The sequence below is a fragment of the Vulpes lagopus genome, chromosome 2 (assembly GCF_018345385.1).
Source record: "Vulpes lagopus strain Blue_001 chromosome 2, ASM1834538v1, whole genome shotgun sequence".
NCBI lineage: Eukaryota > Metazoa > Chordata > Mammalia > Carnivora > Canidae > Vulpes > Vulpes lagopus.
In genome coordinates, this window is record NC_054825.1 from 78,839,545 (window position 1) to 78,857,345 (window position 17,801).

The 17,801-nt window shown below is 40.4% G+C and overlaps 1 protein-coding gene across 5 annotated transcripts in view; it reads left to right on the plus strand.

Moving 5' to 3' along the window:
- Nucleotides 1-2,174: 2,174 nt before the first annotated feature.
- DPH6 (diphthamine biosynthesis 6) overlaps nucleotides 2,175-17,801 on the plus strand; it is a 148,400-nt gene continuing 132,773 nt past the window's right edge. Inside the window, exons 1-3 of one of the 5 annotated variants that reach the window (XM_041739762.1) lie at nucleotides 2,175-2,250; nucleotides 6,087-6,181; nucleotides 16,922-17,115. In XM_041739762.1, coding sequence (XP_041595696.1) covers nucleotides 2,228-2,250; nucleotides 6,087-6,181; nucleotides 16,922-17,115 — 312 coding nt within the window. In that variant the 5' untranslated portion in view covers nucleotides 2,175-2,227. The other 4 variants (XM_041739768.1, XM_041739752.1, XM_041739744.1 and 1 more) reach the window with 4 other exon arrangements.

A 17,801-nucleotide genomic window follows, 5' to 3' on the forward strand; every position in this document is an offset into this window, starting at 1 on the left:
CCAGGTCATCCACTTGGATGCCCCTTGGGATGCCCTAGCCCAGTGGTAACTGTGAATGGACACATGCAGTGACTGCAGACTAAGAAGGGTATGATGACAAGTCTATGACCCCTTAGGAATAAATGTTTAGGTCATTATCACATCCATTCCTCAATTCCTTTTTTCCAGCAATAAGAGTATCTTCTTTATTCCAGGTTCAGGGAGGGGACTTACTATAAGGGAGTTTTATTCCCTGCTTTCAGGAATTAAGAAAAAAAAGGAGGGTCAGAGTCCCCCTCCTACATGTACTGCTTCTCAGGTGCATTTAGTACAAAATAATCAGTATGTCGAAGCAGCGTATTTTGAGGTGACACACTCTGAACTCCTCCTATCTTACTACCTTTGTGAGGTCCAACTGTTCCCGCTGCTCATTGCTGTCAATCTTTCAAGCCTGTCCTCATTCTATCATTTACCTGTTGGGTTCAACTCCGGGGGCTCCTGTCATATGCATTACATAACTTGTTACTTTCAAAATATGCTATCTTGTAGTGTGAACGTCTAATGCATTTATTTGTCTTCTATCCCAACTAGACTGCAAACTCTTTTAAACACTTGACTCATTTGGTGAACATCCACAAATGTGTAGTTTAAAAAATGCATCATTTTGGATGCTGAAACTGGTATGCACGGTCACCACTGTCGTCACTGGAGTTAATGAGAATATTATGGTATAATTAAATTGAATGATTATTATGTACTGGGCATAATTTTAAACTTCTTACATGTTTAATTCACGAGATTGGTATCATCCTTCATGGGTTGCTTTCTCTCACATCGCGTCTCTAATCCATCCAACTCAATCGACTCTACCTTGGAGAGAGAGAGAGAGACCTGGACTTGTCCTCCTTCTCACCGAATTGACTCGCACCATCCTGGGTTCCAGGCTCCATCATATACCTCCTCACTAGTGCAACAGCCTCCTAATCGGTATAGTCTTTTTAAAGTGTTAAGTCATACTTTTCTGCTCAAAACCCTGTGGCGGTCACGGACTTCACTCGAAATAAAAAGCAGTTCTTTGTGTCCTGCACAAGACCCTATGTGATCTTCCTCGTCCCTCCATCACACGAGCCCCATCTCCGGCTTCCTGCCTTGTTCGCTCTGCTCCCACCACACCCGCCAGCCCTGTTCTTGCACCAACACGTAACAGGTGCAGGGCCTTGGCTCTAGCTCTTCCTGCTGCCTGGAGCACACCCTAGTCACCCACAGCCTAGTCACCCTGATTAAGTGGGCTGATTCTCACCTTCCCAGTAGGTCCTAGCTTGCCTTCCCCCCTACTCCCTGAGTCCTCCCCACTTCCCGAATGCTTTCAGTCTCTGTTTTCTTTTTTCATACCACTTATCACTTTTTTTTTTTAAAACATCCCAAAGAACTTTTCTTTGAACCTGCATATTGTCTGCTCTACCCACCCGATGTAGACGCCAGGAGGATGGGGATCCGTGTCCTGTTCACGGATGCACCCCAGAGCCCCATCAGTGCCTGGCACAGGAGAGGCATTCAGTAAATAAGACACCTGGCCAGTTAATCTGGAAGCTAGCGTTTCCTTCTGCAAGGCCAGTGCTCTTCCGTGAGCGGCCTCCTCCGGCTTCCTGGCTTCTGTGCAGCGCAGTAGGGCAGGGCCGACTCTGGGGGAGCTTCGCGGTCAGGAGGCTCGGTCCGGATTTCGGTTTGCAGGACAGAAGCAATGGAAGGTGACTCCAGGCAAAACAGGACACTGCAGGGCGCCGGGTTTCTTGCAGGTGGCCGAGGAAGTAAAGGCCAAGTTCTCCGCCCCCTGCACGGTCGAGGAGCGTCGGTGTGAGCACACGTAACTGGAGCGCTCCCCGCGCGAAACCAACGCCGCCGCCGCCGCCGCCGCCCGTGCCCTTCCCGCGGGCAGCTTCAGGGCCCTCACTTAGGTGGCCAGGCCGTGCCTGAGCATCCTCGTCGGCCGGGCCAGGAGGTCGCCGTCGCAGGGACCAGCCGGCGATGCAGAGCCGCGCCGCGCCGCGCTGCGCCCGGGAGTCCCGCAGGCAGCCGCGTGGGGGGCGGCGTGGGGCGAGGCGGGGAGAGGCGGGCGGCGGGCGGGCGGCGGACAGGCGGCGAGGCGGCCGCCCGCGCGAGGCCCCGGGGCGCGTCACGACGGCGCGCCGACGACTCCCCGGCCCCGCCCCCGCCCCCGCCCGCCGCACGCACGCGCACTGCGCCCGGCATGAGGGTCGCTGCTCTGATCAGGTAACGCGGCGCCGCAGTGGCCTGCCTGCGCCCCTGCCGGCCTCTCGCCCTTTCCTGCTCGGCGGCGGCGGCTGCGGGCCCCGCTTTCGGCTGCGAGGATGAGCGACGGTGCGGGGCGGCGGGGAGAGGCGGGGTTGCCGGGCTGTCGCCCCGCTCCTCCCCGCCGGCCCGGCTCCGCCTCCCGGGCTGTCGGGCCTCAAGCATGACTGTGACCCGGCTCGGGGTCGCGTTCGGGCCGTGACGCCTGGGAGCCTCGGCTTCCCTCCCCGCAGCACAGCCCGTCCGTGGGCCCCGTCCGTGGGCCCCGTCCGTGGCTCCTTCAGTCTCTCCGCGCCGCCTTCGGGTCCACCTGGTTCCCGAAGCTCTGAGCGGCCCCACCCCGCGCCGGAGGCCGCCCCTCCCCCCGCCGCCCACCTGCCTCTGGGTTGCTCAGGACCAAGGTGTGTTGTGCCTTGGGGCTCAGAGTGCGGGAAACGGGTCTCTCTTCCCTCGGGATGGAAACGGGCTTGTATCACTTTTAGCCTAAATCCGGTTGCATTTGCTACCGACAACTTCAAGCGCTTTTAGGTGGGCCCCGGTCTATTCCGAAAGAAGTTTGAAATCTCCGGAGTGCACCGTATCTAGGTGTCTAAGTCCTCAGACAAGCAAAGACAGGCCAGGACGCTCGAAATGTGTCCACACGCAATCTGGAAAGCGAAGCAGCAGCAAACGTGGTGACATTAAAAAGGATTTTTTTTTTTTTAGAAATTTATCTTATTTTTATTTATTTATGATAGTCACAGAGAGAGAGAGAGGCAGAGACACAGGCGGAGGGAGAAGCAGGCTCCATGCACCGGGAGCCCGACGTGGGATTCGATCCCGGGTCTCCAGGATCGCGCCCTGGGCCAAAGGCAGGCGCCAAACCGCTGCGCCACCCAGGGATCCCTAAAAAAGACTTAGACTGCAGTACTTGCACATTTATTCAATGAGATTTGGACCTGTATGGAGTATCCGAGATACACCACAGCCATGTTTGCTTCCGTAAGCACGTTGGAGATTCCATGAACTTTTTTTTTTTTTTTTTTTTTTTGCTCAGTGTCCCAGTGAATTGACATTGGCTGACAATAGTGACCTATTAAGAAATCTGGATGTGACATTCCAATGCCCTCTGCAGTGACTGGGATATTCCGATTTATTTTATTTCAGTACCCTTTTTTTTTTTTTTGGTCTCTATGACGTCAGGATTGTTATTCAGTAAATGCCTTCTGTTTCCGACCCCTGTGGTCTTTATTTGATAAGGTAGACAATAATAAAAAGTAGCCCAGGCAATAAGTAATTCACACTACATGCAGTTTGCCAAAAGTCGAGCGGTTGAAGTTAAGACACACCAACTGAGGATTCAGATCTCTGAAGGAAGGATAGAAGATTGCTGTAGTCCATTGTAGGGAATATTCAGTTAATGTGCATATATTACTCATGATAAAAAAAAAAAAGCAAATTGCTTAAAAATGGCAATGTTGGGAAATTCTTGCCGAACTGTGAGATCTGTATTAATGTTAGGAGACATGCTGTATGAATCTATAACAATTTTTAGATATGAATGTGAGTGCCTATATAATATATACATTTATTTTTTTTTAAATTTTTTTTTTTATTTATTTATGATAGTCACACAGAGAGAGAGAGAGGCAGAGACACAGGCGGAGGGAGAAACAGGCTCCATGCACCGGGAGCCTGATATGGGATTCGATCCCGGGTCTCCAGGATCACGCCCTGGGCCAAAGGCAGGCGCCAAACCGCTGCGCCACCCAGGGATCCCCAATATATACATGTATATGAATATACACTTGGATATATATGAGTTTAAACTTAAATACAGTGAATCCACTTCTAATATATCTTGTGTGTGTACTAAAATGGGAGATGGAATATGTTTGTGTGCTTTAAAGAATAAGTGAAACCAAGATTCTCACATAATCTTTAGCGCAGAAATAACATTATTCTCCCTAATAACACAAAAGGTCGAATTATTCAATTTTATAGTTGAATGACTCCTTGAAGATTAAACCATTCTCTAGTTTTATAATGAAGCATGTGCCTAAGCACACTGAGTAACTTTGCATATTACAACAGAGTTGGGAACTAAAATTCCGATATTTTGTAGGACTTCTCACCTAACATTGCTTATGTACTTCGTAATGTTCTGAGAGGTAAGTTGCTCAGCATTTCCCAAACCTTTTGTTCTTACAGTATTTGTTGGACAGTAGTGTCCCATAGAACACACTTTGGGAAATAGAATTTTAATACCATATTTGAAATTTTAACGTATTTTCAAATGAATTATAAAGCTAAGTTCTGGTTGTGGATGTATACCCATAATCTTTAATATTCTAAAGAATTAGAGTAGTGGTTGTATACTCTTTAATTTTTAATATTCTAAATAGTCTAAAGAATTAGTTAATTTTTAATTTTTTTTTTTGTCCTGAGAAAATAGAGTGAAGTTCAAATACGCGAAGTTGTGGAAGACATATTAAGGAAATATCAGAGTCTGAGGAAAGGGAGCATGATGCATAACTTCAGTATGCCTCTTGGCGGTCTCCCCATGAGAAGTTCTGGAATGACAGTTTCTGGTTGGAATGTAGTAGAGGCAGATAAATGTCCGGAACTAAAGTAAAAGGCAAAAAGGGCCAGCTTCTAGGACAAGCAGTCTCTTCTGAAAAGTTTCTTAGGCTGTGAATATGTCTGACCGTTGCCTGGAGGTACAACACTTGCAGATTTTAGGTAAAGATTAGAAAGAATGGGACAGGAGGAGGACACAGAGAGGCAATGATAAATAAAGGAAGAAACACGTATAGAGAGAAGCAATAGAATTTTTTTTTTAATTTTTATTTATTTATGACAGTCACAGAGAGAGAGAGAGAGGCAGAGGGAGAAGCAGGCTCCATGCACCGGGAGCCCGACGTGGGATTTGATCCCGGGTCTCCAGGATCGCCCCCTGGGCCAAAGGCAGGCGCCAAACCGCTGCGCCACCCAGGGATCCTGAGAAGCAGTAGAATTTAAACCAAAATAGAGGTTGCCATTCAACCTTGTTATAGATGAACTTGGCATAAAGGTTGCCATTCAATCTTGTTATAGTTGAAACTACTTCTCTTGACTAAGTGATCTGGCCCTACCTTCAGTAGATTTGGTCCTAGAATTTAGAAGTTTCTTTCAGTCTGTTTATTAGCTCTAAGGCTCAAGCTTTATCCTGCCATCATATATATGGTGACGCCTGAAGTACTGATGGGACTGATGTTTAACTTCATCAGTGTAATTCAGCATTTTGTTTTCTATCTGTGCAGAATGTGAACCCACCAAGTACATCAAATTTGTCATTAGATTGGATCTCAAATCTTTAATCTGGGCCTTTAAGTTGGTGATGGTAGCACATTTTTAGATTTCTTCTAGTAGAACAGAAGAGTTGTTTTTCCTACTTTTCCATAGAGAATTTCATCTAAGGAATATATGCAATACTTGTTTAGCTAGAATTTAAAATTAGATCTTTTTTTAAATTTTCAAAGCACTTTGTATATAAAGGAAAGCCACTATTATAAACCAAAGAGTTATCATATTTTGTTTAGAATGATCTTTGTTATAATGGCACATATCTCTTGTGAGTAGTGACCTTAGACATTCAGATTCATTGGCTCAGTTTGCTTATGCTATGGAAATTATATGTGGTTTTTTTTTTTTCATTTTAATTGTGTAACAGTCCCTCAAGTATTCTGAAAAATTGAATAGATATATTTTGATATCTAATGATTCTGTGTTTAATAATGGTCAGTAACCTGATATTTATGTTTTTATTTCTTTTTTAGTGGTGGGAAGGATAGCTGTTATAATATGATGCAATGCGTTGTTGCTGGGCATCAAATTGTTGCTTTAGCAAATCTGAGACCAGCTGAAAACCAGGGTAAGTGTATACCTTTATTGAGAAGTTCTCTAAGTGGCTGGAATTCCAAGTTCATAATTGCGTTCTATTGTGTGCAACATGCGAAGACGAAAAGGGAGCTAATATATATTTAGCACCTAAGTAGATGTTAGGCTCTCTGCTGTTTTTGATTACATATCCTTTATTTTTCATAAGAGAACCTGGAGATTTATGAGACAGGAACACTGAGAGTCATAGTTTTATAAATTTATCCAAGGTAAATAGCTAGAACAAACTTGCAGAGATGAGACTTAAACCCTTGAATCTCCCTACTTCAGAATGTAATGCTGTTCCTTCACAACACATTTCCAAGTGTTTTAACCAACATACACTAAATAAGATACAACTTTCTGGAGCTTGGAAAGTAAGACACGTATTGATAAATGATCCATCTTTTGTGTAAGCTAAACATGTCAGACTTGAAAGAGGCATAAAGAAACACATTTCTGCTTTTTATTTGCTTGTTATAATAAGGACATCCACAAATAATCCTTAGACCTCATTTAAGCTATATTTTTCAGTTTTCTTCCCAATGAAATTTTTTTCATCAGAAATTTTTCATCCCTGTCTCCTTGTCTGTGTCCAGGTTTCCTCTATAGATAAGGTCACAAGTCATATTGGATCAAAAGTCCACCCTAAGAATCTCACATGGCTCTTTTAGTAAGATCTTTTTATCATCCCCCTTTACTCAGCTTTTTTCAAGACCGTGCTTTTGCTCTATTGTTATTTTAGGATGAATTAAATGAGTAGTATATGTGAAAACACTAATTAGAGTTTCTGGCATGAAGTAAGCATCCAGTAAATTTAGTTGAATCTGAATTTAGTGCTAAATATGTCCCTTTTTTCCTTCCTTCCTTCCTTCCTTCCTTCCTTCCTTCCTTCCTTCCTTCCTTCCTTCCTCAGGGCTGCCAGTCTGATGAATTTTGTTTTTATATCATTTAACAGTTATTGTCTATTTATTTTGTCTTTGATTTTTATCCCCAAATAGATTGCTTATAAGATTCTTGAGAAGAAGGTCGTATCTTGTATGTTCCTCAGGACTTGGAACAGCTCTATGCTTCTAAGAGGCATTCACTCAGTTACTGGTGGACAGATGAATAATGAATTAACTAGAGTTAGGCCTGGAAGAGTGAGTAGTTATTTCAGCCAGAGATTTGAATTTTCTTTCCTTCATAATTAGGATCTATGTAATGCTAGAATTGAAGTGGGAAGATAGAGATTAGAAATGTTTTATAGGAAGAAATAGAAAACAGGTCTTCTAGGGGGTTAGGGGTAAACATACACTCTAGGACTTTGCACTAGGATTTCAGTGATAAATAAAAATAACATTTTAGAAATGAGGTGTTTGGAAAATGACCTCCTTTTTCTGACTTTAAATAAATAGAAAACTCCTTGATTATGGGTGTGTGGGAACTATCCCATAACTACTATATTATTAAAATTAAAAAAGCAGATTTTTATTACTGGTTTATGTTCTGTTGCAAAAAGAAAAAAAAAATTCTTTTTTCTTGTAGCTTATCAGGCAAGTGGGTTTTTTAATCTTTTTATCTGGGAGGTCTTGGTACTTAAAAGGCAGAAGTTTATATAATATATAATCATACAGTGATATAATTTCCCTCCCTGGAATTTTGATCTTGTCTTAAGCTTTTCTACTTGAATTATTACAGTTACTTTGTACTGAATCATTAATGTATAATCTTCCATGTACTCATGGTTCATTGGCAGGGTGGGTAAAATGATAAGCAAAGTGTATCTCTAAATTATACCTCAGAATGGTATGGAGACATTTACTTAGAATACTATTAATGAGAAAAAAAATCAATAGTAAATGGAATTAAAATATTATGAAGTAAAAGCTGGAAAATCAACTGAAACTATAGTAATTGTAGTGAAAAACAATGGATGGTTGTGGGTTGGTAGATGGAGAGGGTTTAGCTAATCTTGATTTAAAGTCAGCAGGAAGTTGGGTGATAATTGACTGTTTCATTGATTGACTTCTTTCCCACCCATACATGTTGTAAAAGGAACCTTAATGAGTAATGACTGGTAGAGAGGACTCCAGTATAAAATTGGTTAGTGAATTCATGGCACTAGGTTTTCAGTGGGTAGTTTGGAAAGGAATTTATTCCCAACTCTGGGGATAATGTGAACTTGACATAAAATTCATAAACCATCTCTTTAAATTTGTTCTAAGAACTTTTGTGGCATGTTAATTGAGGTGCTTCAGGCAACAGTGGAGCCTTTGGTTTTATTTGATGTCATACAATTGTTGCAATGTAAGTTCCATTAATACAAGTTACATTGTGGTTAGGACTAAATGGAGCCTTAAAGGAAGATTGTTTTCTAGGTGTTTGAAGTCAGTAATATGCTACTGCTGTTGTTGTTTTTTTAAAGTCTTATTTATTTATCCGAGAGAGAGAATGAGAGAGAGAGAGACTGAGAGCACGTGAGTGAGGGGAGTGGCAGGGAGAGGGAGAGAGAGAATCCCAAGCAGACACCCCACTGAAGTGTGGAGCCTGACAGGGCCTTGAGACCTGACAGGAGCTGAAATCAAGAGCCTGATGATCAACTGACTAAGCCACCCAAGCACCCCAGTCACTAAAATGTTTAATTGTGCTAACAGGAACTTCTCAAGAAGTTTCTTGCTGAGAAGCTCAATTCTTTAAATAGATTAATTCAGTTGTTTCAATATTCTGTAAAACTGATACATTTAAGTAAAGATCCAGTGTAAATCTGAGGTGAAGATAAGCTGAAAAGTTATTAGATGACTTTGGCTATATCTCTACTTCCTCCTGTGACCAGGAGTAGACAGATATGTAATAATAATGTGAGTACATGGAAGCCAGTCTGCTGTGTGCATCAGGTTCAGAGCTGGTGGGCTAAAATGTGATGGCATATAGTGATGGTTGTGATTACTAAAGGGCTTTTAAAATAGCAGTTTTTCATCCGTTTTTATATGTTGTTCTTCATACCTTCATTGGATATTCTTGGCATATATGCATCCATACATGTATCCAGACATATATGTCAAACAAATTGTGTTTTTTTTTTTGTTTTGTTTTGGTATTCTTTTTTTAACTTACTAACATATTGTGAACATCTTCTGTGTCATTAAGCATTATCCCATCACAGCATTTCCTAGGTATTTCCTTTGAAACAAATACCTGACGGCTGTCTAGCTTTTTCAACACCATTTATTGAAGAGACTGTCCTTTCCCCAATGTACATTCTTGGCTTCTTTTCAGTAAAGTAAGTGACCATAGATGTGTGGGTGTATTTGTGGGCTCACTATTCACTGATCTGTGTGTCTGTTTGATTACTAAAGCATTGTTGTATAGTTTGATATCAAGGAGCATGATACCTCCTTATTTGTTCTTCTTTCTCAAGGTTGGTTTGGCCATTCAGGATCTTTTGTGGTTCCATATAAGTTTTTTTTAAGATTTTATTTATTTATTAATGACAGAGAGAGAGAGAGAGAGGCAGAGACACAGGCAGAGGGAGAAGCAGGCTCCATGCAGGGAGCCCGATGTGGGACTCAATCCAGGGTCTCCAGGATCACACCCCGGGCCAAAGGTGGCGCTAAACCACTGGGCCACTAGGGCTGCCCCCATATAATTTTTTTAATTATTTGGTCTAGTTCTGTGAAAAGTGTCATGGGAATTTTGATAGGGATTGCATTGAATCTATAGATTGCTTTGGGTAGTATGGACATCTTAACTATGTTAATTCTTCCAGCCCATGAGCATGAAATATCTTTCCATTTATTTGTGTCCTCTTCAGTTTCTTTCACCAATATCTTTATAGTTTTCAGTGTGCAGGCCTTTCACCTCCTGGTTAGATTTATTCCTAGGTATTTTATTTTTGATGCAATTGTAAATGGAATTGTTTTCTTAATTTCTTTCAGGTAGCTTGTCATTAGTGTATAAAAATGTGACAGGTTTTTGTATACTCGTTTTGTATCCTGCAACTTTTCTGAATTCATTCATTAGTTTTTAATAGTTTTTTTGCAGAGTCTGTAGGGTTTTATGTATGTAGTATCATGTCATCTGCAAATTGTGACAGTTTTACTTCTTCCTAATGTGGATTGTTGTTGTTGTTCTTGCTTAATTGCTGTGACCATGGCTTCCAGTTCTGTGTTGAGTAAAAGTGATGAGAGTGGGGAGGCAACTGAGTGGCTCAGTTGGTTAAGCATCCAAGTCTTGATTTTGGCTTAGGTCATGATCTCATGGATGGTGGGATCAAGCCCCGTGATGGGCCCTGTGTTCAGCATGAGTCTGCTTGAGATTTTCTGTCTCTGCCCCTTTCCCCACTCACACACACACACACACTGTCTCTCTCTCTCTCTCAAATAAATAACAACTTTTTATAAAAGTGATGAGAGTGGATGCCATTGTCTTATTCCAATCCTAGAGGAAAAGGTTTCAACTCCTTACCATTGAGTGTGATGTCAGCTGTTGTCTTGTCATATATAGCCTTTATTATGTTGAGGTACATTCCCTCTATATCCATTTTGCTGAGAAGTTTTATAGTAAATGGATGCCAGGTCTCGTCAAACTTTTTTTTTTTTTTTTGCATCTGTTGAGGTGATCACATGATTTTTATTCTTCATTTGTTCATATGGTGCATCGTGTTAATTGATGTCCAGATATTGAACCATCTTACTACCCTGGAGTAAATCCCACTTGATCATGGCATATGTTCCTTTTAATGTATTGTTGAATTCATTTGGCTAATACTTTGTTGAAGATTTTTGCATCAATGTTCATTAGGGGTATTTGGCTTATTATTTTTTGTTTTGTGCTATTTTACTATGGTTTATTGTCAGGGTAAAGCTGGCCTTGTAAAATGAGCTTGGAGGTGTTCTTAAGTTTTTTGAAGAAATTTGAGAGGATAAGTATAAAATCTTTTTTGAATGTTTGGTAGAATTTACTACCAAACATTTGGTCCTGGATTTTGTTTGTGGGACATTTTTGATTCCTCATTCAATCTCCTTACCTATTTATCAGGGTCTTCAGATTTTCTATTTCTTCATGATTCAGTCTTGGAAGACTGTATGTTTCTAAAAATGTATCCATTTCTTCTACATTGCCCAATTTGTTGGCATATAATTGTGCTTAGTAACTCTTAATGATTCTTTGTATTTCTGTGACATCAGTTGTAACAAGTCTTCTTTCATTTCTGATTTTATTTATAAGAAGACCTCTTATTTTGTTGCTGAATCTAGCTAAAGTTTTGTCAGTTTTGTTTACCTTTTCCAATATAATTTCATTGATCTTCTCTTTTGTCTTATTAGTCTATATTTCATTTATTTACGCTCTACTCTTTATTGTTTCCTTATTTCTACTAACTTTGGCCTTTGCTTATTCTTTTTCTAGTTCTTTAGATGTTAAGTTAGGTAGTCTATTTGAGATCTGTCTTGTTTTTGAGGTAGGCCTGTATTGCTATGAACTACCTTCTACTAGCTGCTTTTGCTGCATCTCATAGATGTTGGATTGTTATTGTTGTATTTCCATTTTTATTTGTCTCAAGGTATTTTTTGACTTATCCCTTTGACATCTTTATTGACCCATTAGTACAGTAATATGTTGTTTAATCTCCACATACTTGTGATTTTTCCAGTTTTCTTTTTGTAATCGAGTTCTCGTTTTCATACTATTGTGGTCAGAGAAGATGCTTGATATTATTTCAGACTTGTTAAATTTATTGAGATTTTTTGTGGTCTAACATGTGATCTATCCTGGAGAATGTTCCTTATGTACTTGAGAAGAATGTGTGTATTCCTCTTTTGGATGGGATGCTCTGTATAAATCTATCAAATCCATCTTGTCTGTTGTGTCATTTAAGGCTGATGCTTCCTTGTTGATTTTTCTCTGTGGATAATCTATTTATTGTTATAAGTGGAGGTATTAAAGTTCTCTACCATTATTGTATTGCTGTTAATTTCTCCTTTTGGTCTGGTAATATTTGATCTGGTAGTATTTAGGTATTTAGGTGTTTCTGTGGTACATAAATATTTACAAATTTTCTATCATCTTTTTGGATTGACACTTTAATCATTGTATGATGTTCATTGTCTTTTGTTATAGTCTTTGTTTTAAAGTCTGTTTTGTCAGATACAAGTATAGCAGTACCACTTTTCTTTTTGTTTCCATTTGTATGGAATATCTTTTCTATCACTTTACTTTCAGTCTTTGTGTGACCTAAGATCTAAAGTTAGTCTCTTTTAGGCAACATATAGATGAATCTTGTGTTTTTTTATTTTTTATTTTTAAGATTTTATTTACTTATTCATGAGAGAGAGAGAGAGAGAGGCAGAGACACAGGCAGAGAGAGAAGCAGGTTCCATGCAGAAGCAGGTTCCAACACTCCGGTGGCGAGTGTTTGGACGGTGTGCTGGGCTCCTGATGACGCTCAAGGGACTTCCAAGCACTTACAACAAGGACTTGCAGGAGGACAAGGAGGCTGTATTTGAAGTGTCAGACACCATGAGCTCCGTCCTCCAAGTGGCCACTGGTGTCATCTCCACACTGCAGATTCACCGTGAGAACATGGCACGGGCTCTTAGTCCTGACATGTTGGCCACTGACCTTGCTTACTACCTGGTCCGCAAAGGGATGCCGTTCCGCCAGGCCCATGAGGCCTCCGGGAGAGCTGTGTTCCTGGCCGAGACCAAGGGGGTGGCCCTCAACCAGCTGTCGCTGAAGGAGCTACAGACCATCAGCCCCCTGTTCTCTGGCGATGTGAGCCGCGTTTGGGATTACGGCCACAGTGTGGAGCAGTACACCGCCCTGGGGGGCACAGCGCGCTCCAGCGTCGACTGGCAGATCGGCCAGGTGCGAGCACTGCTGCGGGCCCAGCAGGCCTAGAGCCCTCCCCACCCCGCTCCTCAATAAAGCTGGCTCAAGAGGAAAAAAAAAAAAAAAAAAAAAAAAAAAAAAAAAAAAAATCTCCTCTCTCAGGACCCCATCAAATTCCTCCTTGGCCCCCCCTCTTCTCTTCCTGGATGATCCCAGGTCTCCTGCCCTGACTACCCCCCCACCGCCCCTGTGGGACTCGATCCTGGGTCCCCAGGATCATGCCCTGCGCTGAAGGTGATGCTAGACTGCTGAGCCACCCAGGCTGCCCTATATTTTTTTAATCCATTCAGTCATACTGGGTCTTTTGATTATACAATGTGGTCCATTGACATTTAAAGTAATTATTGATAGGTATGTAACTTACTGTCATTTTGTTAAGTTTCCTATGTTTTTGTAGTTTCTCTCTGTTACTTTTTTCTTTTCTTGCTGTCTTCCCGTCTGGTTTAATGCCTTTTTTTTAGTGTTATGTTTATTTCTTTCTTACTATCTTTTGTGTACCTATTGTAGGTTTTGGTTTTGGGTTGCCATGAGGTTCATATATACATAATAGTCTATATATAGCAGTCTGTTTTAAGTTGATAGCAACTTTGAGTGTATTCTAAAAACTACATTCCCTCCCCCACATTTTATGTTTTTAATATTGTAGATCTTTTAATTTTGTATATCCCTTAACTGACTAATGTAATTACAGTTAGTTTTTCTACTTTTGCTCTTTAACCTTTAAACTGATCTTCTAAGTGGTTAATTCACTACCTTTACTACATATTTGCCTTAACCCATTAGATTTTTACTTCCATATGTTTTCTAGTTATTAGATAGTACCTTTTCTTTATACTCTAAAGAAATCCCTTTAAAATTTCTTGTAAGGCCAGCTTAGTGGTGGTAAACTCCTTTAGTTTTTCTTGTCTGGAAGACTCATTATCTTTCCTTCAGTTCTGTGATAATTTTGCTAGGTAGATTATTCTTGGTTGGAAGGTTTTTTTCCCCTCTTCCAGCACTTTGCGTATATTATAGTATTCTCTATTGGCCTGCAAAGTTTCTGCTAAAAATCAGCTGATAGTTCCCTTGTATGTAACTAGTTGTTTTTTTTTCCTTGATGCTTTTAATGTTCTTTATCTTTACCTTTGATATTTTAATTATTATATGTCTTGGCACAGACCTATTTGGGTTCATCTTATTTGGAACTCTCTTTGTGATTTCTGAACTTCAAAGTCTATTTCTTCAGGTTATGGAAGTTTTCAGCCATTATTTCTTCAATAAGTTTTGTGTCTTCTACTTCTAAGACCTCAGTAATGGCAATATTACCCTATATGTTGTCTCCTAAGTCATTTTCGCTCCTTAATATTTATTTATTTATTTATTTATTTATTTATTTACTTACTTACTTACTTACTTACTTTACTTACTTACTTACTTACTTACTTACTGCCCTTTTTTGGTGAGTTCGAATGCTTTGTCTTCCAGCCCACTGATTCCTTGTTCTACGTCTAGTCTGCTATTGAACCCTTGTAGCGTATTTTTCAATTCCGATATTGTATTCTTCAGTTCTGTGACTTTGACTTTTTTTGGTACTTTCTTAATATTTTCTGCCTCATTGTTGAAGTTTCATTGTGCTCATCCATTCTTCTCTTGAGTGCAGTGAACATCTTTATGAATACCACTTTGGACTCTTTATCAGGTAAATTATTTAACTCTGTTAATATGTTTTTCTGATGTTTTTTTCTTGTTCTTTCATTTGGAACCTATATCTCTGTTTCCTTATTTTGCCTTACTCTATGTGTTTGTTTCTGTGTATTTGATGAAACAGCTACCTCTTCAGTCTTGAAGGAGTGGCCTCTGTAGGAGATGAACCTTGTTGTTCAACTTTGCCTTAGCTCCTGTTTGTCTTTTGAACTTTTGTTCATCTTTTGAACTTTGCAATAGCTCTTGCTTATCTTTTGAACTTTTGTGACTAAGTAGACTGATTTATTTTTGATAAGTCTCCATTGTTGAAAGTGTGCCAAGACCTGTCAGTGTTTCACATGGAGTGATTTAAGTCAAGACCTAGTTTCAAATAATTGAAAACCAGGTCCTCAGCAGCTTTTAAATATGCAAATGTATACATTTCTGTGGGACCGCAGATGTAGAGTCTGCTGCCAGACTAGACGATCTGGAGGTATCTCCTGGGAAACAGTTACAAAAAGCAGGGTTTTGACAAGTGTATAATCTTCTTTCTGGGAGGTACAAGTGAGTTATGACCAGGCCAAAGGAGAGCTCATACAGGATATCTTTCTGCCTGTGGTCCTTGAGAGCACCTCTGTCATCTCTAGGTATGTGACTAACATGAAGCCTGTCCCTCAGGTTGAAGCTCCAGTAGATGGGCCTTTTTCACAGGCAGACTTAGGATAAGTTTTAGTCTTCTCCCTGTGTGTTGCTGTGGATAGCCTGTGCAGAACCATCTTTCTCATTTTTATAGTCCTATAGGGCCCAGAAACAGAAGCCCATCTGGCCATCAGGTTCAGGTGATCAAGGGGTGTCCCTTTTGTGGACTGTGCTTGGTGGCCAGCTTTAGTGGGGCTGTAGGAGAATGCCAAAGGTGAGCTGTTCATGTTTTTAGTGATGCAGGGGAAAAGTGCTGGATGCAAAGCTTTAGCAAGATGTGGGAGGAGCACTGGGGTGGGATATGCCCACAGCTTTGGCAATGCAGGAAGAGTGTTGGAGATAGCCAGGAAAGAGCCCTGAGGGTGGGGCTTGCCCATTACTTTACCCATGTTGGTGAAAGTATTGGGGCCAGACACCTGCTCTTGCCACCAGTGCAAGCAAGGTAGAGAGATGGGGAGTGGGAAAATAGTGTTCACTATTTCCAAAGAAAGTCCTAACTTGTCCTAAATTGTCCCTGCCCCCTTTAGTAAATACTTTTCCGTTAGCAGATGAGTCTTCACATATAATCCAGTCATTTCTCAAACTGCTGCCTTTGTGCTGGTTCCTGGGAGGAGTGAGTCATTGTGCAAGGTCCTCAAAAAGGGTATCTCAAATCTCTGTAGTCACCCAGTCCTCCTGGGTCTATGGCCCATTGGGTTTCAAAGCCAGATGTTTTGGGGCCTTGTCTTTCCAGTGCAGGTCATACAGGGTTGGGGTGTCAGCTAGTATATACCCCTCACTTCTCAGGGAGAGGCTTCAGTATTGTGAGATCCTTCCCTGTTATAGGTCACGCTGGGGTCTGAGGTGAGATCGGGTCACTGCTTCTGCTACCCACCTTGATGTGGCCCTTTTATCCCTTGTTATGAAGGGAGCTATGCAGCTAGAATTCAACAGGAATTATTCCTTATGTAACTGTAGTTTTAGTATGTCTGAGGAAGGAGGTGAGGTTAGGGTCTTCTTATGCAGCCATTTGGACTGCCTCATAATTTATATATTTTTATATGTCTTATTGAAATACTGAATATAAAATATATCAAGAGCATGTAATTTATTTTTATAAATATTTGTCACTTGTTAACCAAGTAGCTGTTAAGAAAGGTTTTTATCTACAACTGTAGATGACTTTGTACATAACCTTGAATGATTTGAGAAACACTTATGTAATAAAATCTTTAATTGAATAAACTAATCAAAATTTATTGGCTATATTATTCTCTTTAAACATTTATTGTATATAGTTTTAAAAATTTATATATATTTGTAATTAGTAGTAGAGAGATGACTAGAGCCGATGTGAACTGGATGTAGTTATGGACAAATGTGCAACTCTTCCATTTTATTTCACTTCATAAATGCAGAGAGGTATAGTGTAGTGAGTCTCTAAGCAATAAAACTCAGATGGACTTTCAAATCCCCTTTCTTTTTCACTCTGTTTTACTGATTATTTCCATTTTCATTGTTGCAGTGGGGTCAGATGAACTGGATAGCTACATGTATCAGACAGTGGGTCATCATGCCATTGATTTGTATGCAGAAGCGATGGCTCTTCCCCTCTATCGCCACACCATAAGAGGAAGGAGTGTGGATACAGGAAGAGTGTACACAAAATGTGAAGGTGATGAGGTTGAAGATCTCTATGAGCTTTTGAAACTTGTTAAGGTATGCCTGGTAACCAATTACATTAAAACTGAATTATTAGAAATAATTAATTAACTACCGTTAGTAGCCTGACTATTCTTTGAAAAGATATTTTGTCTTTTTGGATAGAAAAGAAAACTTACTATGCCTTTATATTAAGTACAATTTAAAAATAAAACTTTTGGTATAGTTTGGCATTCAGGATTGTCAAATGATATTTAATTAAGTTTTTCTTAGGATTTTGAAGCTGATGACCTTTTAATCATTTACTTTATTTATTTATTAGCAAATAGTTATTGAATGCCTACTATGTGCTTGGTATATATAGTTCTAGGTACTGGAGATAGGGCAATGAACAGATCAGACAATGCTTTGTTCTGCTGGAACTTATTTTCCAGTGGAAGTAGACGGAAAATAGACAAGCAAATCATATGCTTGGTGGTGAAGAGTACTATGGAAGAAGAATGAAATAGTCAAGATGATAAGGAGTAATGACAAGGGATGGTCATACAAGACCTTTCTTATATGGTGAAATTTAAATAGACCTAATGAAAGTAAGAGACTGAGCTTTGCTTAAATCTAGTAAGAGAGGTGTAAATTAAATACTTAAGTCCCCGTACATAAGAGTTTAAGAGCCCTTGTTTATTCATTGTTAATTTTTCTAAAGAGAAAATATAGGAGAGAAAGTCAAGGACTCATATATCTAA